Source organism: Struthio camelus, chromosome 5 (assembly GCF_040807025.1).
Source record: "Struthio camelus isolate bStrCam1 chromosome 5, bStrCam1.hap1, whole genome shotgun sequence".
NCBI lineage: Eukaryota > Metazoa > Chordata > Aves > Struthioniformes > Struthionidae > Struthio > Struthio camelus.
The window spans coordinates 48,059,802-48,084,098 of NC_090946.1; the positions used below are offsets into that span (position 1 = coordinate 48,059,802).

At 40.3% G+C, this 24,297-nt stretch overlaps 2 protein-coding genes across 7 annotated transcripts in view; one reads left to right on the forward strand and one right to left on the reverse strand.

The window, feature by feature from the left end:
- Nucleotides 1-66: 66 nt before the first annotated feature.
- CHRM5 (cholinergic receptor muscarinic 5) overlaps nucleotides 67-24,297 on the reverse strand; it is a 58,531-nt gene continuing 34,300 nt past the window's right edge. For 4 of the 6 annotated variants that reach the window (XM_009668822.2, XM_009668824.2, XM_068946292.1 and 1 more), the window contains one exon: nucleotides 67-4,545. In XM_009668822.2, coding sequence (XP_009667117.2) covers nucleotides 2,867-4,462 — 1,596 coding nt within the window. In that variant the 5' untranslated portion in view covers nucleotides 4,463-4,545 and the 3' untranslated portion in view covers nucleotides 67-2,866. Of the gene's footprint in view, nucleotides 4,546-18,280; nucleotides 18,404-24,297 lie in introns of those variants that run through there. The other 2 variants (XM_009668826.2, XM_009668825.2) reach the window with 2 other exon arrangements.
- AVEN (apoptosis and caspase activation inhibitor) overlaps nucleotides 9,853-24,297 on the forward strand; it is a 112,723-nt gene continuing 98,278 nt past the window's right edge. The window contains exon 1 of the mRNA XM_068946294.1: nucleotides 9,853-10,124. Coding sequence (XP_068802395.1) covers nucleotides 9,873-10,124 — 252 coding nt within the window. The 5' untranslated portion in view covers nucleotides 9,853-9,872. The remainder of the gene's footprint in view (nucleotides 10,125-24,297) is intronic.

The window sequence follows — 24,297 nt, forward strand, 5'->3', positions numbered from 1 at the left end:
ATTTTACAGAAAAGATCTTTGCACAAGTCCATGACCATGACCTTAATCAAAATGAAAAGATGAGTAAAAGATTCATTAAAGGGACAGAAATATAGATAACAAGATTGTTTGACACTGCAAAAGTCCCACAATATGTTTTAAAGGAAGCTTTATAGAACTTGAAAACAGGATATAATTAAGTCCCGACTGATGTTCTCTTGAGGATCGTGAGGGGTTTTTTTTTTTGATTATTTTTGAGTAAACATCCTACATAACAATAAAGCAACAACATTTTTTTATATAATTCTAGGTATTTACAATGCACCTAGGTTTGGTAATGTAATGTCTCACATTATAAAGTGCTAGCAGCATAATTTGAACACATATTTCACGATTACATTAAACCAACATTGTTGCATCCATCACTGTGTAATTTAATACATTTACTGAGCACAGACTCCATAAACATTTACAGAACACTCTTGTTCAACAGAAGCCGAAAACTGACAAAAAATATCCCATTTAATTTCAGAAGTAGAAGCCGATGCTTTACTTTTGCAATAACACCGCAGCTAGCAGGAACTGTTACTAGTTCATAAATTTTGCCTTTAACTACAGCTTGTGCCACAGAGGGACACATGAATTTGCTAAGAATCAAACACACTGTTTACTGAATGTCTGATCCAATGTAATATAAAATGAATCCACTATAATGACCAACTTGTACATCGTTATTGTTCACAGGAAAAGTTCTGGATAGTGAGAGAGGAAAACTGATGAAAGGGTCTTTATAAAAACCCATACCTTGCTTTAATAATCAATCATATGCTAATGTACCAAAAATAACAGGCACAGTATGGTATGTTTCAAAATCAATCATATGAATTTAGAGAACTTATTTTTACATTACTGCACTGCTAATCTTTCACTGACACAATTTTCCCCTCTGGAGACCGGGGATAAAAAATATTAATTGCTTGTACTGTGGTTATTGACCTGAAGGAATTATATATCTGTAGAAAAACATTTTCATAGTACAACAATTTAATAAATTATGTGAACAATTCTGTTGAAAGCAACAGTATGTTCAGGATGACTACCACTATCTCTGAAATGTGCAACTGTGTCACGTCACCACTGTAATGTCACGCTAACACGTATAGTAGATATAACATGGAGCTTTACCCAAACCAGTATTCCAGAGCATCTCACCCTGAATTTTGATAGGAAGGCTAGAGCTGAATCTGAACTTTGTGACATGGACTCAGTGCGTTATCCAGAGTTCTTTCTCATTTATTCATTAACATATGTTTACTTTCAGACTTCATTCCTTATGACTTCTGTTGCCACCATTAACTTTGCTTTCTTTTGGCCTTTTCTGATGCTTCATGTTTGTTTCCACCACAATGAGCCAGATCATCAGTTCCATTTCAGTTGCTTTGTGCTAAAAGCAGCCCCATAAATACACTTATTCGGTCAATGTTGCAGGGCTCCTGTCAATCTGACACAGATATCAGATAAGCACATACAGTTCATCCTGTCACAGCAGTGACTTTACCACACATCCAGAGCCCCAGCAAACCTGAGCTAGTGGACAGATTCTCAACTCACTGTAACTAGGCCAGTACATGCAGATCCCAGATTCCAAAGCCGTAAGAGGGATTTTTCCAGTCCCCAGTCCTGTATGGTTCTGCTGGACCAGAAGACATTGACTGGAGAGAACTTGTGTTTCCAGATGCCTAGTGTCAGTTACTATTTGTAAAGCTATGTAAAGATAAAAAGTGCTGTGAAAGTGCAAAGTGTCATTATTAGTTTTATATAAATATTCAAAAATTATTTTAAAAATCTTTCGTTATTTCAGAGATACCAATTCTATCAGTGCTTTTAATAATTATTCATAGCATAGACGAATGTGCAGGACATCAATATGTATTTTTCTTGTGTTCTGCATATCACTAAACTAATGGAAACTTTGGGGGCAAGGGGAAGGCTAACAGAGGAGGTTGAAAACAGACTTTCCTCATGTCCTCTTATTTTGTATAGTAGATAGACTATATCCATTAAGTTGTATGGTCAGTTCTGATTTGTATTATTGTCACTATCACACAAATTTTAAAAATTTCCTTCACAGGCATTGAGAAATAAAGAAATACAAATTCAGAGTTCTCTGCTATTACCCTTGTTTACTGATGATGCTGACTTACATGATGGCACTGAGATTGTGACTGGGCTTCTAATACACAAAATACTTACCTATTTCCTCCCCATGAGCCCTTACTCTCTCCCAAAAGTCAAAGTGGAAATTTCTCAGCATTATACTCTGCCATAATATATTTGTCCATTTGGAGTACTAAGAATCTCCCTGACCATTTATTATTTCCCCCTTTAAATAGTCCTTCTTCCATTCCAACAGGAGATGAAAAAGTCTCAGAAGGAAAGTAGTGGAAGCTCCATTGCTTGGTACATTGAAAACTAGAATAGACAAAACACTAGAAAGGAAGGAGGAAACTACAGGAAGAAACAGTTCTGCACTACAGGAGGATAGACTGGATGACCTGATAGGTATAATCCAAGTCTAATTTCTAGTAATCTATAAACTACACTACTCTTTCTCAGTCTGAAAGAAAGGACAGAAGACCTCAAACACAATAACTTTAATGCAGATGTACTGCATAATCACAAACACTCTCCGCTGTTCACAGCAGCCACTGACTTCTTCATCCCAAGCACGCTATTTTCATGCACAATTTTACTTTTTCGCTGACATGTTTGAACCCCTAGACATATGAAGCAACAGTCTAAAATGACAGAATTACAGTCAGTTTACTCAGTTATGTCAATACCTGTTTGGTTGTTTTTTTTCCCCGTGTTATTTATATATGAGCAATTATGGCAATCTGGTATTGCCCTGCCAGTATAGCTTCTCTTCCACTTTTTTCTTTTTCCACTGGCAGAAAAGCAGCATCTTAAAAGTCTTCCTGAAAGTTTTGTTACAGAGAGCATAACATATGGGGTTAACAGTGCTGTTCACATAGCACAGCCAATATCCAAGATGCCACAGTGTAAGGGGGATGCAGTCAGAGCAGAATGTGGAGATCAAAACCATTATGTTGTAGGGAGTCCATGTAAGGATAAAAGCCAAAAGAATGGCACTTAAAGTCTGTGCTGCTTTGCGTTCCTTTATAAGAACCATCCTTTTCCTTTTGGTGATTTGGTTACTTATATTTGGATCCATGCTTTTAACGGAAGGATCCTTTGAGAGAGCAGGAGCACAAGGAGTTATTTTTACTTTACGGCAACCATTGTTGGCTTCCTGGGCACCATCAGCCTTAACCACCAAGCGGAATTTATAGGCCACACATTTCTTACTTTTTTGTACGTGGCCTTTCGCAGGCGATAAAAAGTATTTCTGGGTCTCAAAATCATTTTCTTCAGGTTGGTCTTTGACAATAACATCCTTACTCTCCCTTTCAATAAACTCTTCTGCTTTACCTTTGTCTGGACTTTTGTAAGTTACTTGGAAAATTGAATCACTGGCAAGCTTATTATCCTCTTCTTCTGAAGATGCATAGCTGCTGCAGGTGGTTAACTGGTCAGCTTTAGACCAGTCGTTACAAGTACTCACTGCCTGAGAGGCCTTCACTGTAGCTGATGTACTTCGACTAGATGAAGACCATGAAGCCTGACATCTCTCTCTTTTGACTAAGTTTTGTTGTTTACAACTGAAGCAAGACTTCAGGAGAGCTTTCTGAGGCTTTATCATCTCAAACTCTGCCACAGACTCAGAACCTTGAAGTTCAGCAAGGTCCTTGGTACGTTTCTCAGTCTCTTTATAGATGCGGCAATATAAAATAGTCATCACTGACACTGGGATGTAGAAAGCAGCAATTGCAGTACCAAAGGTGATAATGGGCTCATATAAAAACTGAATCTGGCATTCTTCAGGTGGTACTGTTCTTTCACCCACAAAATACTGCCAGCACAAGATTACAGGTGCCCATAAAATGAACGAAATTAACCAAGCTAGACCAATCATGATACCAGCTCTTTTGGGTGTGCGTTTAGCCCTGTAAGTTAAAGGCCTTGTGATGGAGAAGTATCTATCAAAACTGATGACTAGGAGGTTCATTACTGAGGCATTGCTAGCTACATAATCCAGTGCTAGCCACAGGTCACATGCTAGACTTCCAAGAGACCAATGGCCTATGAGTATATAAGATGTGTAAAGGTTCATAGAAAATATTCCAATGATAAGATCTGCACAGGCAAGGCTGAGCAAGTAATAATTGTTAACAGTTTTAAGCTGACTGTTAACTTTGAATGATATCATTACAAGAATATTCCCCACTATGGTTATTAAGCTTACAACTGCAGTTACAGTGGCAATAGTAATGACTTCCCAGAGGCTATGCCCTTCTAACTGCTTATGGTTGATGGATGAACTATTTACAACAGTTGAATTGCTGAATAAATTTACTTCCATTCTTGTTGTTGGTTTATTGTCATCCGGATGTTAGCACTGTTGCGTATTGCTTTCTGTACTTGAAAATATTCTTTCAGAGACAGCTGTAAAGATTAAAGGAAAAAAAGAGAAGAAAGCAGCTCATTAAATAGCACAGACTTCCATCAGAGTTACCATAAAACACTTAAAAACAATCTATCAGCTTATTTGTGCTCTCTTTTTGCATTTTGGTTAATGTTTCTACCATTGTGAACCTACCTAAAACACACAAATGTACCTTCTAGGACAATGTGCTCTGGCACCTTATGACATTTCTAAAGCAATCAGAACAACTATTGGTTCATGAGACACTCAGTCATGTCAGCTCTTATATTTTGCATACCTTAGGAGACCCTCTAGATATTCTTATACATAGACATTTAAAGCTTTGCAGTGTGATGAGTCAGTGAGTCACAGTGTTGTTTCTTACTGTACTGTGCAGAAGATATGTCAACATTTTTTTGGAAATTTTTAGGAAGAAGCCACTGTTTTGGAAACCAACAGCAGAAAAAGAGTAAGAGGAAATCATAGCAAATGGAGGATGCGTGGGGAGATAGGAACCACCCTGGCATGGTGGCAGCAGGAAACAGAATTATGTGTTAGAAGTGCTTGGGGAAATTGAGGGGGAACCTTTGACTTAAGGAAGTAGGGAAGACCACAAATATATTTTTGGAAAAATAAGGGAGAAAAAGACTTTTCTATATTCGGAGATTTGGCGACAGAGGAGACTGATTGAGTGAGGCATGTTAACTGTAATTTGTGTAGACTGGGTGACTTAATGGTAACGGTGAAGACAGAAAGGAGTAAATTGAAGAGGAATCATCAATGGATGGCTACAGTGACAAACCATTGTTTGAGTTATCATCTACAATATTTTATTACTATAGATCATGTAAGCAGTGGAAGCTGGAAATGGCGCTACTGCCTCTCTGTTTATGCATACACGTCAGGTTTCATCTCTCTGATGTCCATCCCTTCCTACATTCTAATTCTTTAATATGGTGTAATTCTTCACTGCTGTTTTCTTGTCCTGGTGAATACCTGCCTGAATTAGGCAATTTGGTTCTTTCATAAATCTCTGCTGTTTTTTGAGTCTGATTAGCATCAGAAGATGCTAATCACTTGCTTGATATTTGATCTTGCTAGACTACATAATTTTGGAATAATCAGACAAACAGCAGTTTTTAAGACAGAAATGAAAGATAAACTATTAACAGTTTGCTCATTGGGTATCTAGCCAGTATAAAATAGGTAAGATATTCCCTTTTTCTCAAAGCAGACATTAAAATGGGTTCAGCTAAAAAATATCAGGTAGAAGACATATCCAGCTCTAACTCTTGAAGATTCTGTCTGCATTAGATCTCTATTATATGGTCTTTCCTATCCATCCTCACAACCTGTCTGTGTTTTCATCTTACATCCTAACTTTCAGAACATCATTTTATTTGGTCTTGGCAAGTATCTTGTATCAACTGCAGAGCTTGCACAGTTTGTCCCTTTCCCATGTGTTGTCATCTATCTTTTGTACCAAGTAGTTGGCTCTTGTCTCTCATCAGATTAATATATCAATGTCTTACAGCCACTTGTTAAATTTTAAGAAAAGCATCCTATTTTCTTTGTCCTCTTCACTCCTGTTGTCCACTACCTTCTAAATATCCACATATCATTTTTCCTTCAAATCCTCACTAAGATTATCACTTATTGTGATGGAACTTGATAATGTAACTTTCCTGTTATACAGAGATCACTGTCTGTCATGCTAATCAAACTGATCCTTTTCCATCTGTGTGTGACCATCTTCATGCCTTATCTTATATTTAGATGTTTGTATACCTGTATTCTGTTTATATACTACCCAGTTCAGTGGGATTCTGGTCCATGTACAGGCCCTGTACCCTAGTAATAATCATAATATATGTGCATAGACCGTCTGTATGCTTGGCTCTCTACAGCCTCAGGAGCCAGCAGCCAAGAATAGCCAAGTGCTACACCAGTCTTTATGAGCCCGGGGGGAGCGGGGGGGGGGGGGGTGGCGGGGGAAGAATTTTAGTTCTGCATGCTACAAAGATTTCCCTGAGTCAAAGCTGTTCTCTGATGGCTGGGTACACAGGCTATGGAAACCTTTACAAAACCTAAAGGTGTAGGAATTCAGTGTAGATACTCTGTTTAATGGGAAATAAAGCTGTGTCCAGCAGTTATGTGATTGAGATGTGTAGCTGAGCTGTGTGAGATCAGTCTGTGTGATGGCTTATGTTTATTTTTCTGTGGACAGTCAGCATGGTTGTTTTGCATATGTACAGCCTGGGGTGATTATATTTTTAAGTGTGGAGCATGGTAATGGGTTTAGTATGATAACGTCAGGGAGCAGTGAGGGCCAGCTGCTCCACAAAGGTGAGCTGGAGGCGGAGTGTGACAACAAGGCAGGTAAAAGCAGTGACCTGACCCACAAGGAGCTGGGATGTGGAGTAGCAAGTCTGGGTCAGGATCAGGTCCAAAGACAGTGGTCAGGGTCAGACACTGTCCAGCAATCACCCAGCAAGTCCATAGTGATGATGTGGGTCTGAGGTCAGGCTGGGATGCTGAGCTGGCAGGTCAGGGTCCGAATCAGAGGTCTGAGACAAGGTGCAGAAACAGCTGTGATGTAATATAGACTGTGGCCAGCAGTACAGCCTGAGCTTAAAAGCAATTGCCAAGGGAAAGGATGGTCCAGCCCTTGCTTCTAGCTTTCTTCACAACAGCTCTTATCAGCAAACGAGCCGACCTTGGACTCAGGCAGCTAAACTCTTTAACTGAGCAACTGAACTCCTAGGAGGGGGATGCATTTCAGACCCTGATGGTTAACGTATCTGAAATCACAGAATCACAGAATGGTTGAGGTTGGAAGGGACCTCTGGAGATCATCTAGTCCAATCCCCCTGCTCAAGCAGGGTCACCTAGAGCACCAGGATTTCAGAAAATGCTAGACTCAGTCTTAAAAAAGACACCAGCTGCCATCTACTTTTGCCTAACTCCTGGGGTTGAGCAGCCTGTTAGGATGGCTATAGGAGATTGTTTGAACATGTTGTCTTTTTTAACCAGAAGATGACACCTTTCTCAGAGGAGGGGAGAGTAGAAATTGCCCAGACACTGTGTCCTGTGACGCTGTTTTTTTTTTTTTTTTGCCATAGCTAGCACTTGTGCCCCTCTTAGGTCTTTTACCCTTCCTAAAATGCTTGGCTTTGGATTTAAGGGGAAAGACTACTGAAGCTACCCATGTGGATTGCAGACCTCAGAGAAACAAAAGCAGAAACTGTTGTCTGAAAATTATTCTTAGTTTGAACTGATACAGGCAGAGGGAACACAGATAATATGGTCTAGGAAGTGTAATTAATTTCTAAACAAAAGACAGAGGCATTTTGTGAGAATCACAGTCCTCACAAAGACAGCCAAAACCAATACAGTTTGGGGAGTTTGGGATAAGCAACAGCTTATCTCTTAATGGTGGATTCCTTCCATTATATGTAAACTTAGTAGAGAAAACTTTCTCTTCTCTTTGAAGGTCTGTCGTAGTTCATTCCTGCCTACATATTTTCATTCTGTGTGCTACTCTTACTGCAGCAGAGTGCAATACAAATCTTCATTGTTCACCTACTAATTTGCCAAATACATTTTGCTTTCTCTTGTGTTGTCCTTCATGCTTGATAAGAGCTCCAAATAATCAACAAAAAAACCTAAGCCGTTATCATCACCTAAAGCACTCTCATTGTGATCACGCAAAGACCTCCCTAATGGACTCTCACTATGATGACTATGAAAATCGACAGTAGCTAGGCTGCTACTATGCAAAGACCTCTTCTTGGCATGACCATTCTCATCATCTGTTCATACTCTGTTTCTGTGTCTATTATCTTTTGTCTTATACTTCCGCGTTAGCACTTTGTGGTAGGTGCTACCTTTTGTTCTCTCTTTGTGTATTACTCAAGTCAATGGTGGCTATGAGTGAGACTTCTGTGCGCTATGGTAACATAATTAATGCTAATTGTCTCTCACAAGCATGCTTAGGGAGATCAAAATCAAATTATAAAATCAAAATGCTCATGTATACTATGATGACTTTGCAATCTATCTCATAATTATTAATGCATGAACTTGACATTTGTGAATTGTAATGATATTTGCTCTTTGTTGCCAAATATTAGGGCTATTTTTTCAAAATAGCTGTAAGTATTAATTAATATGAATTGTTAAATTGGTACATATAGTCAGCACTCAGTTATCTACAGGCAGATTGTTCATGTCACAGATTAATTGTGCCACAGATGCAGGCACAGCTTGGGTTCAGTAGGATTTTTTAGCTCTGTCACAGCACTGAGCCTGCCAGACCTGTGTTGGCTTCGCGTGCAATCACTTAGATGTCTTTGCAACACACTGCATAGTGCTCTCTGATTCTTATTTATTCGCTTGTGCGGGGCACTGGAGTCAAGCTAATTTCACAGATTTGCTCCATGTTATGCCCCAGGACTAGGAAGCCCTTACAGAACCAGAGGTGTAGTAGACAGATGCTGGAGTCCGTAACTTCCTGCTGTGGGAGTTTCGGTAGCGCCTTGCTGTAAGGATTACTGGGTGTAAAAAACCCTTCAAAAATAGATTGGCATTTTAATGTGGCGTTGTCAAACTGCAGACTGCATGGGGAAAATGGATCTGGCAAGCTCGGTGGCCAAGGAAGTGATAAGCTTGGCTTTGCCGGGCCCAACGTGGGGGCTGTTTTAATTCAAGCACAGCAGGAAAGGGCAGCCAAGCTCTAACGCACCCCACTGGTATGCCAGAGCTGTCGCCGTGTCCCCCAGCCGTGTCCTCAGAGCAAGGTGCTCTGCGACAGGGTGCACCATCGCCTCCTGGGCTCTATAAGCTGCGGGCACACAAGCTTTTGTGCAGTGCGGTGTCAGCTGGGACCCTGCTACTTTCCTCATTTGCGACAGGAAGCTGCCCTTACGTGGCTTTGCCTAAGATTACAGTTTTTAAACCTGAAACGCACAAGGCTTTCCCCTCCCCCCCCCGGCATGTGCGTGGAAAACTGCTCGTCTCCCACCCTCTGCCCGCGGTGCTCTGCTGAGGGAGCGCGGGCTCCAGGCGGCGGGAGGCGCCCGCAGGGGCTCGGCGCTGCCGCCGCCGCCGCCGCCGGGGCCGGGGCCGGGGCGGCCCTCAGCCGCCATGCCGGGCGCGGGGCGGCCTGGGCCCGGCGGCTGCGCGGCCCCGGGGCGGCGGCTGCGCTCCGTCGCGCGGGCACACGGCGGCGCGGCCGTTTCCCTCGCTGCCTCGCGGCGGCCGGCCTCTTTCCGGGAGTAGGCGGGGACCGGCGGGCCCGGCCCGGCCCGGCCACACCACACCACACCACACGCGGCGCAGCCCGGCCATGCAGCCGGAGCGGGGCGGCAGCCGGCCCCGCAGGGAAGGCGGGCGGCACGGCCGCAGGCGGCCCGGCGGCGCGGAGAGGGCGGCCGAGGCGGCGGCCGAAGGAAGCGGCGGGGACGGCCACGGCCGAGGAGGAGGCGGGGGCCGGGGAAGAGGCGGCGCTCACGGGCACCGAGGAGGCGGGGGCCGGGGTAGGCGAGAGCCTCGGGGTCGCGGGGCAGCGCCGCGCCCCGCCGCCCCCCACCACCGGCGGGTAAGGAGGAGCAGGAGGAGGAGAGCGGCGGGGGGCGGCGGCGCCGAGCGCGGCGGCAGCCCTGCCCGAGAGGCCGGGGCGGCCGCCGCTGGCGGGAGCGACAGCCCTTCCCTCCTGTCCCCGTCCGCTCCCCGCCTCTTCCCCCCCTCCCTCCTCCCCTTCCCTGAGCGCTGCGAGCCCCGCCGGCGGCTGGAGCCGGCGCCTGCGACCCCTCCGCCCCTCTGAAGTGGCGGAGAAGGAGGGGGCTGGGGGGCGGCCCCGGGAGGCGCCGGCGCTGCGCGGCCTCGGGAGCGTCGGGCTCCGCGGCCCCAGGCCCCCGCCGCTGCCTCCCGCCCTCCCTCCCGAAACAACAGCAGCCAGCAGGCCCCAGCTCTGATGGAGACCGAGACAGGGGTTTCCTGGCCGAATCCATTTTCAAATTGTATACAGAAAAGCGCAAGTCAAGAGCATGTTTTGCTTTTGCAAAAAGAGATGAAGGACTGAAGGACTGCGCGGAATATGTTTGCCGCAGTCTCTTACAAGTTAACACGAGTTTGTGCCTGGCCCCCGCCTATGGTTCTGGCAGTGGCGACGTGACGGCGTAGCCTGGCTTGCGGGGTGGGTACCTGCCACTCACTGGGACGTGTAATTGTCATTAATCCGGGTTGAAGCCTGTGCTTTGACCGATTAAACAGATTTAATATAAACAAGCCAACCATATTGCAATTACACTATGAGTTTGCTGTGGGAGTGTTACAATGTTTTAGTCACCCCACCGGGGCATGGGATCAGCGCCATGCCTTTAAAAAAAAAATCAGTTTATAATACTATTTTCCGATATGGGGATAAATGCTTTGACAGTACCTCATTCAAATTATCTTTCTTCCTTTATCTTTGTTGTAATATACAAATCATGAGTGTCCCTGAATTGGCAAAAAGATTACGGTCACAACCTAATACTGATTCATGTTGGCAGCATGGGGACCCCTGATCTAGACAGACCAGCTGCTACCCCGTTTCGAACATCTAGTTGATTAGATTCACTTTGACTTCTTTTATGATACTGTGGCTTAAATTGGGCCCGGTCAGTGGTTTAGCTGTATTAGAGCTCTCATGGTTGCTGATGGATTTCAAAAACTGTAAAATATCCATCCCCCTTGTCACTGTATTCAGATATATTTTAGCACTCATCTTTTAGGAGATAAAAATGCAACTGCATTGGTACTTCTACACAGAGCACTGGCCAGTGATTTCAATTGTATGCAGTATAAATTGTCGCGTAATGATGTGTGGACGAGTCTGGTTTCAGGATGTGAAATAATAGTTCCCCTTCATGAGCCACAGAGGTATGGGGGAAAAATTTAATACCTGTATTAGCTGAGGAGGCTTCTATCCTGGACTTGTTTTCTTTGAGTCGTTCAAGAATTTTGTAGGTTGAAGCACATCTCTGTCTTTATTCACTACAGTACCATTGTCCCACTTTGTGGGGACAAAAATTTAAATTAAAGTGTAATTTAAATTTTTAAATTACACTTCAAATTTAAAATTATTATAAGGTATACTTAGTAAGAGAATTGTGTTTCATCTATGCATTTTCATCTATTTATATTGTCTGAAGTATTTCAGAAAGCTGTTAGAAATTTTTCTTTTGGGATAGCTTACAATATGTTTTGCCTATTCATTATTTTATTGAGTTTGATAAGCTCTTCATATTTTAGCCTATCACAATTGCTTTTTTTTTTTTTTTGGCCAAGTTGGTGTGGGCTGGGTCTTTAAAGGTGAAGCCATAATTAAGCTTTTTTTTTTTTTTTTTTTTTTTCCCCCAGAACTCTACTAAAGAGTGTTTAAGCATAATGCTTTTTCGGCACTGGAGGTTTTTGGTGTTAAGCCAGTATGCCCTGTTAGCACACCCTTATCTTGTCTTACGTTTACCCGTAGAAGTATTCACCCTGCTGTACGTGCGTGTCAGCTGCAGCTTGGAATTGACGTGCCTCCAGCAATCTCACTACTCGGCAAGTCAGCAGCTGTGCCAGCCTGCAGCTGGTGAGGTCTAGTGTTACATCTGAAGCAGCCTGAGAGTTTACTGCTTCTGAAACAGAAGCAGTAGGACTCCTGCTGCTTCCTCTTCTTTCTTCCAACCACAGGGTCATAGTACCTCTCCTGTATTAGCTGTGATGTTTACTAGACCATGTTTGCTGACATTCAGCTGCCTTAACTGGCCGAAAATACCCTATTTTCCCCCCCACGCTTCTTTGGTGTTCTCTCTATTCACAAGTTGACTAGTGTCAGGCAAACGTACCACCCCGGTGGAAGGAAGCCTGGCCCACAGTGAGTGATTTGTGTGAGATGGGACCCTCTTGTCTCTCAGCAACGGGGAGTTAGATCTTCTCAAGAAGTAATGTGTAAACTATGCACCTGGAGAGCTGGGTAATAATACAGGGAATGTGAATAGTTTTGTTCAGGAAACTGGAGTCCTCTTCTATGAAAATCTCCTTTCTTTTTTAAAACAGGCCTTGAAACTCCCTGGAGAATGGAGGTGCAGGATGCTGTCATTTTTTTAGCACATACAGGATTTCCTGAGGGCAATCTGGCCCTTTTGCTTTCCAGGGTAAAACCTGTGGAGGATTACATTTTCCATTCCCACATTATTGGTCTCAGTCTGGCATTTAGAGGAATTTTTCTGCTAAATTGGCATCGTTCTAACATTGTATAATCAGGATTTAGATGACTTGGTATTATTTCCTGAAAATAATTTTAAGCCTAGAGTCATTCTAAAACTATGTTACATATATAATTTGCATATAGAGTGTTTGTTTATAAAACTGTTGCTGCTAAGCCTGATATTTAAATGATTTTTGACAGCTGGAGCTTTAGTTGTTGCCATAATTTCTCTTTATTGTGCCTCAGTTGCAAAAAACTTTATGAAAAAAATCTACAGCAAATTATATTAAAGTAACTGGATTTGTTCAGCCTACTATGTACAGAGCAGTAAAACACAAACAGGATTATAGGAGAATGAATTCAGTAAAATGTAATAAGAGTGTTAATAAAACCACCCTTCATTGCAAACTTTTGGAAATAACATTTTTTACAGTGAACTGCAAGTTGGCAGTAAATTGCTTAATATTTTAGCATTAATATTCTTTAGTCAGTTAGATTAATTTAAAACTGCTAGTCATTCTCAAAAGTTCTGTTTCAGTTATTTCAAGTTAGTGGTCCCTAAGCCTGTGGTTGAAGCCACAGGAAGTTATTATTTCTGACCTGGACAACAGGGAGAACGAAGCATGGTGGTGGTTGAAGCCACAGGAAGTTATCATCTCTGACATGGACAACAGGGAGAACAAAGTGTGATTGTGGTGGCCAGTTAGCTTCTCAGTTTTTTATGGGCTAGTGAAGGCTGGACACCGCTTTACATGTTTGTACACTACTGTAAGTTAACTGTCTTTTATTTTAGTAATAAGTGATCAGCTGTGCTACTTTCAAGCCTATCAAGACCCAATACTTGCTGGGTCTAAAGTCAATTTTCCCCTCCTCTGCTGGAGGAGATCAGGGTGCTCTTTGTCCATAAATAATGCATTTATTCTTGCACTGAATAGTAGATCTAGTTGTGGATCAAAATCTTAAAAGTTTTGATGATTTCTAACAGCTATTGAGGAGATAACTCTCTGAACATGGTTTGTAACATAACTCCCCAGCTCTGTTCTTTAAACAAGATTCTGCCTCTCAAATATGGGATTGGTTTAGAGACTGTGAGGAGAAGTGTTCTTATTCTTTGGGAATAAGAGAAAGGATTTTTGCAATCATTAAATCTTACTATAAGTAGTGTGCATGTTGATTTAAGTGGCTTCTGTATCCTCCATTTAAAATGATGTTAATCCAAAGCCTAGTTATAACCAGCTGGTTTACCAAATGGCAGATTTCTTTTCTTTGTAGATCTGTCATATTGAACATATCTCTGTTGCTTCTGTCTTTTTTAACTCATCTAATATATGTTAAATAAATAGAACACATTTGCAGTGACTCATTTCTAGTTTAAAAAAAAAGTAAACTATAATGCTTTCAGAGGAAGATTTTCCTCTGAAATCAGTGCAGTATTATCTCCCAGTTTTATCTTATACTCCTCTAACTTGCACGGTATTATGTATCTTATTTTATGCAGTCATGACTTGTAATAGTATTCAATTTAAAATATAGTCTATCAAAATCTTTTTTGAAATTCTGAATATGATACTAGATCTTATTTTGATAATTCTTGACTTCATCCTTTTCTCGGTGGTTTTAGGAAGATTTCTTTTGTCCTTTTATTCTATGTTTGTTAGATTTGCAATTTACAACGTATTCTTTTATTTTTTTCATTCGGAATGATATATTAAGTGTGCTTGTGATTCATGCTGTTGCTTCAGTGCAGTTGGAAGTGGCTCTTGTATTTTGACAAGCTTTTCTGGCTTTGGCCGTTAGTTGCAGTAATCTTTGTTGTTAAAGAATGGAAGTTGGACTAGTGCACTCTTCCTTGCTTATGGTTAGTTTCTTGATGACATCACATTTCTTTCATGTTTGTTTGATCTTCATTCTTGTTTTCATGTGCATGTGGCATTGATCTAAAAGAACATCTAATGTTATCAGCCTCAGATATATGTTGCCTTGTTGGTATGAGTTATGACTAAGCAATAGGCAGTAAAGGCGTATAAAAATAAAAAGATACATACAAATATTTCCTTTTTTAGTCAGCCTTATTACAGAGTGAATGATGGCATAGAGCATAGAAATTACTGGTTGGTTTCTAAATTTAGTTTTGACCAATTTGTGAATGCTAGCCCATTGTATGGTAGGCTGCAAAACAGCAAAATGGGCTTTGGAAGGCTATTTCCATGTGGGTTTTTTTTTGTACTTATTGTATGTGAAAGCCAAAATGGCTGCCTATTGTAATAATTAATATGACTAGAAATATGTACATACAACTGTGGTTGTATAAGAAATACTAAAAAGTATCTTTTAATGTGAAGAAAAATTTACACATTGTAAAATAATTCCCTATTTTAGTATTTCGGTATGTTAGTTGTCAGTTATGTGTTAAGAGTATATTGTGTTTCTGTTTATTTCCATGATTGCTCTGAACTGCGATGTTCTCTGTGTTTGTCTCTCTTGGGATAGGATTTATGCCATTTGCCCATTCTGAGACTTGACCCGCAACTGTAGCTCCCTGAGAATTAAGTTTGTGCCCATCTTTGGGGTCTGACTGTTTGTGATGCCGCCTTTTTTTTTTTTTTTTTTTAAAGGAGTCTGACCAGTGATGAAAAAAACTGCTTAATGGAGAGAAAAATAACTCAAAAGCACTTTTCAAAACTAAGATTTGCTGGAACTGTTAAGCAGAAATGATTCTTGAGGGGGGAAAAAAAAATAAGAAAACTTTGGTGTGAATGGTAAAAATGCTGATGGCTTCTGAAATAACCAGCATCTAATCGTTCAGGCGTTCAGAGCCCTGTTCTACTGCGCTTTCTGTTGCAGATCGGCATTTACACCATAAGACTGTTGGCTGTCTTGGTGATCTGAGTGTCGTTTTTTTTTTGAAGCTGCCCTGCTTTGTGATTTTTCAACAGATAGTCGCTGGGCCAAAAGGGGAGTCCAATTCTGCAGTCACCTGATTACAAGCAGTATAAACTCAGTGACAAGGTAGCCAATGGAAGGGGAAACTCCTTGTTGAAGTCTTGAACTAGTATTCCTTATACCTTTGAAGGATTACATTTTTACTATTCACTTTAACATTAATCAGTAATAGTGTAAAAATAATTCCGGTCCATATTTTCTCACCATGTACATTTCATCAAAAATATCAGCAGGTGACTGAATGGACAGCTTCCCAATAACTTCCCAATAACTAGTACTTAGGGAATTGTTTAAATTTATCTTTGCACAATTAGCAAGTACCTTCAAAATTTGTGAATAATGGATGGGATTTTGGATAGGAAAGGTTTCTAGAAAAACAAGCAAAAAGAGGCAAACATACTATATTTGAAGAATTACAGCCTAACGTTCATTCCTGGAAAAATACTGCAAAAAGCAATCTGTTCATAGGCAGCTTAATAACAAAAGCTTGCATTTGTCAAATACAGATAAACCTGATTTCCTTTTAGAAGAAACAGATTATCTGTATGTTGAACACAGCAAATCTTTTGACACTTGATCTTAATGTTCTCAAAAGTAAGGAGGAAAAGCTTATTTTGATTAGTGTATATCCGCTTGTAAGCTGTGCATAGTTACTACCTTCCCAGGAGTTTATCTCCTGTGATGAGTGGTGAAGAGGCACTAACTGATTGCGAGTGAAGTGTGGACTCTGGACAATTTCATTTGAAGTGTTTTGGTTTCCTGGTAGGTCCCCTGAAAAGTGATTGAACAAGTGTTTGGAAGCTTCTTTACAGTTCCATGTGAAACTGGAAGGAGGAATTGAGTAGGATTCTGCAAGACTTCATTCTGCATCTGCTAGTATTGAATATTTCCATTAATAATTCAGATGAAGGGGTAAATTATACAATTGTAAAATTTGCAGACATCACTAAGCTGGCAGGGTATCCGTCAGGTTGAAGCACCAAATTGGTGAACACAACACAATCTCAACAGATGGGAGAAATAGACTGCAGTTAAGTAAGGTGTAATTCAAGATTGCACACAACACATCTGTGTTTAGGTGGGCCAAATCTAGAGAAATAGAAAGGACTTGGCAGTTTAAAGGATAAGAAAGAGTCAGTTAGCAATGGAATCACTGCAAAAAGGTGAATACTGCTCTGAATTAAATAAATGGTTATGCATGGTGTGAAAAGAGGACTGCTTCACAAACACTGAAGAACTGTCTACTTCTGCAGCATTTTGGTCGGCTGAGGAAAGTCCACAGGAAAGGAATAAAGAAAGATGTAAACTCTAGAAGGTATGACCTGGGAGGAAAGGTCAAAAGAACTGGGGGATTTCCCTTTTTTTTTTTTTTTTTTTGTCTGGAGAAGAGAATACTTGGGAAATTGCGATAGCAGTAAAATAGCAGCATAAAAATGTCCCATTTTAAGCAGGAAAAGAAGACAGACATCCAGGCTATTAGAAAAGAGATTTAATTTGGGCATTGGGAATAAAAACTGTGGGTAGATAGATTGTGCAATGCATTGTACAGAAAGTATTTGGAGAACAGTACAGACAAACATCATCAGAGGTTTTAAGAATATGATGAAGTTTTTGAACCTAGAATTACTGAATGACTTCTTGTCACTGCACTGTTCTGTAATTGTCCCAAACTGTTTAGGATGGAGTGGTTTATTTTGATCTATCGTTGTTCCTTCATCCTGGTTTTACTAACTTCCTTCTTGATTTAGCCTGATATGCTTATGTTGAAAACATTCTGTTACATAGGTTAACATACAGCATCATTACTTCATAACAGCTTCATGTCTGACATGCTCATTTTTGTGACTTCTTTGGAAAACGTTTTTTTTTTTTTTTTCCATATAGTACTGATGGCTGTGAATTTCTGTTTTCCTGCCTCACCTATTTAAATACTTTTATTCCTCTCTTTTTCCTAAGGGTTTCGAGGTAAGAGTTTGGTAGCTATTGAACAGGTTGTCCCGAAGTTTTATGAGCTTCAAAAAATTAGTTTTATAAACTCTATATTTTATTAGTTATATGAAATGATTCAAAATTATATTACCTCATTTAGATTTAATTATCACATGTAATAGGATAGATGTTATTCAGAGGAAATGTAAAACGGTAATGTCCTGAATGTTGGAGAAGCTCTCACAAGAACTTAACATCATATTTTACCCAAAATTACAGAATTTAGGGAAGAACAAAAACTACAGATTTAAGAATCCGTGTTGTCCATTTAAAAATATTTTGCCAATGAAACAATGCTAGTAGCAAACAGTAGGTGGGGTAGGCAGCTTAACCTTTAGTACTGATCGCACCCAGTGCTTAGTATGTGACAGCCATAGTTTCTCAGGCAGAGATGGTAGCTGACAATTAAATGAAGGTAGGTATTTCACAGTGTAAAATCATGGTGAGGGAATATATTTCCCACCTCAGGGTGATGTTTTTTGAATATACTTTGGGACATACCAACATCACACGTATGTATGAGTTTTTAGGACTTTCTCCTGAAGTCCTCATTACAGACAAAACTGAAGGAAGGGAGCACTTACGGATTTTAAGCTAAAAATCTTGTTTGTATTGCTTGCATGGGTAGTTGGTCCCAGTGAACATCATACAGGGTTTTATATGGGTGCATCAAGTGGAATATAGTAGGTTTTCATGCTGAAAGAATAAACGAATCTGTAGAAGGAATGAAATTTGATTTTAAAAAAATTAGTTAATGTTCTGACTCATCTAAGTAACAGTCTTATTTTTCACAGTGGAAATTTTGAAAGAGCTGACAGTACTGCTTCTGTTTTCTCACAAAAAATTAACTGTGTTGTTTTAGGAGCCTTGTTGCAGGTTTCTAGCGAGTCCAGTTGTGTTTCATGGGCTTCCATAGCTAGCAGAAGGTTTCACAATATTTCAAAGAAAAACTTACTGATTATTGATTCAGTATTGATTTAGAACCTCATAACAAGTACCAAAGGATACCTCTGACTGGTTTTCAAAATCAGGGTTTCAGGCCTGTGTGGTTCAGTGTTCTGTGGTAAAGGATTTTTCCTTTTGTTTTTCCTTCTTCATTGATGCCATTCCTCTGTATTTGTGTATGCATGTGTTTTTTTTTTTTCATTACTACTTCTGTAAAACTAAGGCTTTAATTCTTCTGCAGGTAGACTTAATAATACAGCCCTGCTAGTAAAATTGGTAAATCCTCTGGAGTATGTGAGAACCTTGCCTCAAGGTCCTGTTACTATTGCTATCTCTCTTTTCCCAGATGATTACTTCAGTACAGACTGTCCTTTTAACCCTGGGGTAGCCTGGATTTTTAGCTTCTGGAGAGCAGAGTAATGACTCTGGGCTACAGCTCCTTCCTGGCTACTGCTCTGTCACTGGTGTGTTGTGAAGCCAGGAGCTTTTTCTGATTGCCTGGCAAACTGGGGTTTTCTTTTGTGTTCTCTTCGGGGCTTAGTTACTCAGATTATACTGCCGTGCTTACTTCACTGGCTTATTCCCCCCTGGTTTGTAACAGTAGGTGCTGGTGGAAGCACCAGAGGCGGGAATGATATCATATGATAGAAATATTATATATTACTACTTTTCCTGCACTTCGGCCTAATTGTCAGCAAGTCAAAGAGTATTGTCCCAGTGATGAGTAAAATCTGTTTATGGAGGTAATATTCAAAAACAAATTGTGCTAATGAGAAATGTTAGCTCTTTCAGTATTTTGGCCCGGCTCTTTATACTTACTTGGTGCTCACAAAGTGCATACGCACTGGTGAGTTACTGTCAAGAATATTTCTTTAGGTGCAGATTTGCCTCGTGGGATGTACTCAAGCATTGTACTGGTGGGCTCAAAGTGATTTCCCTCCTGGTGGAAACATGGCTGAAGCTGGTCATCAGGATGCTGTCTAGACCTCACTACTTGCAAAGCTGATGCAAAGTTCTCCTGCAGTTAGTACTCTGTATGTATGCAGTGTGCCCCTAGGAGTGGAGAGTGGTGCATATTATGTTGCTGGTAAGGCATGTTCACAAAAAGACCTAGAACTGCAGTAGATCCCAACCAGTAGAACTCAGTCCTCCTTTGCAGTGGTAATCTAGACGTACCTGTACTTTCAGCGAAGTTCTAAATGACTCTTAGAGTTTCTTCACTATAGAATTAATTGAAGGATCAGGACATTAATTCTAAAATGTAAGAGCTATTGTACAATGTACTCTACATCAATGGCAAAATAAAATGACATTTTAAAGTATTACTTTTTTAAAAATTATGGCGTTACGGTGTTGAGGACCTCAGGCAGAGATTCTTCACTGCTTTATCTCATGTAGTATGTTAGGTTTAGAGAACTTCGTTCCTCAAGGCTATTTGGAAGAATATCTTTCAGGTAATTTTTTTTCCCACAGAAGCTGGAGATGAGTGAGGAGAGGGGTCTCAGGTTTAAGCTGTGGTCTTTGAAAGTGTCTGCAGTAAGTTATATTCAAAACTGATGTAGGACTAGCAAAGATTTTTTGAGTGAATGCAAGGAAAGACATTTGAAAATACCCGTAGTATTATTTTTACCCTAATGCACTTATAAAATAATTGTCCTGGCTTTTTATTAAGATAATTTGAAAGCAAAACATGCTAACCTCTTGTTTCTCTCAAGAGGGTGATAGTCACAGCATAAACATACAGATGTGATGTACGGTGGATTTTTTTTTTCAGCAGTATTTGGCTTTACATCTGTATAATTTTTTTTGAGCCTTGTTTAACAATACTATTTTACAACTGTTCTAGATAGGAAGTAGTCATGCTTTTTTTTTTTTTTTTTCACAGCTGCAAAGAGGCTTGAGCATAAGAGCTTGTTAGGGTCTAGGCTTTATTTCTTCTTCTATTTCAGGTTGGTTTTCTGCAGCTGCAATTATATTTTTGGAGGAGGAAATTTTTTTTGTTACACTTTTCATCTAGAAGTTGCACATCGTAGTGGACTATAGTCCTCAGCAGGCTGTAGTCGCATGACTAATCTGCTTGAATTAATTTGCTACACACATTTTAAAAATCAAGATGGGATACTGTTTTTTCTCTTAAAGTTAGTAAAAAAGGCAGCTTGTAGGGTCAAGTGAATGTTGAAGAACAGTAATAGTTTTACACAAAAGACTTGAAGAAGAAGAGTCTCGTGTGCTTCATGAAATATTTTTTCCCTTTAAAGGGAGTGTCATTTCTGTTATGTAAGACACAGGTTTCAGAATAGTATGTCTTTCTGCCATAGCTAATGCTATCTGTAGATGATTTTCAGTATCCAACATTTATGAAGCAATCTTTCAGGTTTCATCACTCTTTCGAAAATTCTTACCCTGTACAATAAAGGCTAAAAGCTTTTTCCTCCTGCTACCTGTTCTTTCAGCTGCCCTTCCTGCTAATTAAGCTTCTCTTTAGCTTTGGTAGATGTCTCTAAAGGTCACCAATAGAGCAAACTAGTGAAGAGGATTATTCTTTGCAGTGATTTTTTTTTAATCTTAGGAAAGAACCTTTATCTTGAGGTTCTTCCTTCCTTAGTCTAGAGGAAAAAAAAAAGCTATTTCCTTTTTCCCTCAACTTGAGAAAACAATTTACATTAGAATGTTGAATTTGTGCTGGAAGAGATATGTTATTACCATGGCTAGGTGAGTAATAAAGAAGGAAATAAATTGTTTCAGTTAATGAGAAGCAGTGCCTAAAGGTTGCTGGAGAAGCCTTGCTGCAAATGCCTGAAAATAGGTAAATGTGCCACTAGGAGAAGAATATGCAACGTACGTGTATGACCTCACCCCCGTTAATGCTTCTGAAGAAATACATTTTTAACTGACTCTGTTAGGTATGTCACTATAATTATGACATGGACTTAAGATTTGTCCATACTATTTATTCAGTATGGACATACATAATACTATGTATTATTTACTAATACAGTTTAGAAAAATTAAAAGGTATAATGTGCAAAATATTAAATATAAAGAATCTTTTTTACTTTACATTTCTTTAGGCAAAGACGGGGAAAAAGCATGAAAGTAACAGGATTTGCAAATAGTTTCGTTGACTTGTCTATGGTGTCTGATAAGTATTACAGTTGAGAGACTTTTACAAATGCTTAGTTTCTGTTGAATAACTAATCATTAATTGGAAGGGAAAAAACATCTAAATTATGTGAAACACTGAAAGAGGAAGTGTAATGAAAAGTGCTTTAATTATTTTCAGTGAGACAGCAAACTGATGCACTTATCAATAGTAATTTTATATTTTCTTGCCTTATTGTATCCTTTGCTAGTCACCAGAAAATGCTATTTGTAACGCAGGAGAAAATGTCTCTTAATGTTAGTAACGCACTGTTTTCACCTCTCTCTCTAAATACGTGGCAAAATCATCCTTGTATCTGCCAGATTATGGTGGAAACAGCTTGTGCACAAGGTTACGGAACCATTGCTGCTGAAACTTTTTTGTAAAATGGCAGGCAGTGAACGCACAGCGTCTGTTTTGAATACAGAGAGAGCATGATGAAAAGGCTTGAGTCTGCAGTGAGTGATAAAGCAAAGGATTTGGAGAATGTGGAGAAGAGGAACAAATTCAAATTGCAGTCCACTTTCTGCCCAGTACAAGGTACAAGCCTATTCTCTCACTTTTCGGATAAGTGACTACTGGTAGACTTTAGATATTCTGAAGTGAATTTCCCTCAGTGCCCCTTTTTCAGTCTCTCTGTACTTTATATAAAAAACATTAAAGTTGTCATAAAGATAGAGCAGGAATGAAAGAATGACATGAAGTTTGTTTGGTTGGTGGTGGTTGGGCATCTGCCTGGCAAGTAGGCCACTAGGTTTTCCAGTTCTCTTGCCGGGAATGTTCAGTTGCTGTGCGCACAGGAGCAGGGCTGAGAAGACAGGTCACCCACTTCAGAGCATGTAGAGTCACTGCATTCTCTTGGCTTATGGGAGATGTGACTTGAAATATGTTTGTGTAGATGACGGAACGGAATTAAATTAATTTTCACTTTCTGGATAAAATATTGTAGTTCTGTAGCAGATGAATGGACATGGATTGTATTCATTGACAATAGCCCTTTGGCATGCTTTGTTCTGGCTCTCCTCGCTCCTGCCCCCCTCCCCTCCCATCTGTAGGTCATGTCAGGACCAGCAGAACTGTTTTCTAATGAGCATTTGATTTGCTGCAAAACGTTCTGTGTTTCTGTCAGTCAGAATGGTGCAGTCGTGATGAAGTTGATAGTTGCTTTCCCTGTTTTGATAAATTCTCATGTTTCTGTTGCCTGCAGTGGAGATTGTTTTGAGACCAAGGGCATGCCACAGATTGGTGGTATTTGTTCCTGACTTAACCAGAGTCAGGACAGTGTGATGTGTCTGCACGTTTTGTATCTGTGTTATGTTGATATTTTGATAAATAGACAGAATCCTTGAGCGTCTTAATTCTGAAATTATAGTACAGCAATTGGAGGACGTACTGTTCGGTGAATCCCTGAGCTGTACTGCTAATAGAGCAGCTAGTGCTTGAAATGGAGTGGTACAGCACATTGCTGCATTTTGATTTGGAGGAGCATCTCAGAGACGCGTTACTAGCCATACATTTATATTTTGAATTACAGAACCTGGGGACTCAGCAGGAGCCTACCCCTCTTCTTTAGAGGCAAAAATAACGCAAACCAGATGTTTGGCAGTAGCCTGCTGTGTTATGGGACAGCGTGTTGCATGGTGCCTGAGGGAACTCAGCTTTATCTTGCCAGGATCAGCAGATTAGTTCCTTGCTTTTGTTGAGTTTGTGCTGGGAGGGGGCACTGCCTTGTACGGGAAAAGTTGACAACTGCAGGGAGTCAGTGGTGTCTTGTTTGCACAGGACAAATGTACTGGCAGTGAAATCCTGCCCTGTTGATGAGGTAGATTGCAACCTCTAAGTTTGGAAAGGTCCTTGCTGAATTAGTTTCGTCATCCCCTTTGCTCCTTCCCAATTCCTTGCGTTATTAAATGCACTGTGAAGTTTACAGATAGCTATGAGAATTGGAAAGAAAAATCCTGGTCTTCTCCCTCACTGACCAGCCCTTAGATTTCTCACATCGTTGAAAGTGAAAGGGCATCTGGGTGTGAAAGGGCAAGGAAAAGGAAGGGTTTTGGTGTCCCTTTATCAAGTGGGCAGTCAGTACTCTCTGCATCTTTTTTGGTTTTCACCATTTAAAAAATTATATTTTTTTCAATCCTATTCTTAGAAATGCTATTTAAAACCTTGTGAGCTGAGGATAGTGTTTTATTGCAATAGCATTGCTGTAATGTATATGTTTATTTTGTCTACTTTGACTTCTGAATTCTCTTTTGAATCAGTGCCATTCAGTGCGTATGTCCTGCATCTTTGTTCTTTGATATATAGGCTTGGATTCAGCTGTTCTGATACATATTTTGTTTGCCTATTCAGCAGTTTGCATTTTGTTCTTAGGATCTTTTCTGTCACTTACTGTTCACTGATTGACTATGTGGTTGTGTATTGGTCCTTAAAAATTATTTATTTTTGATTTCCCCGTTCTGGCAATATCCTCAAATGAGAGTATTATTGTTTGGTTGTGGCACACCATATATG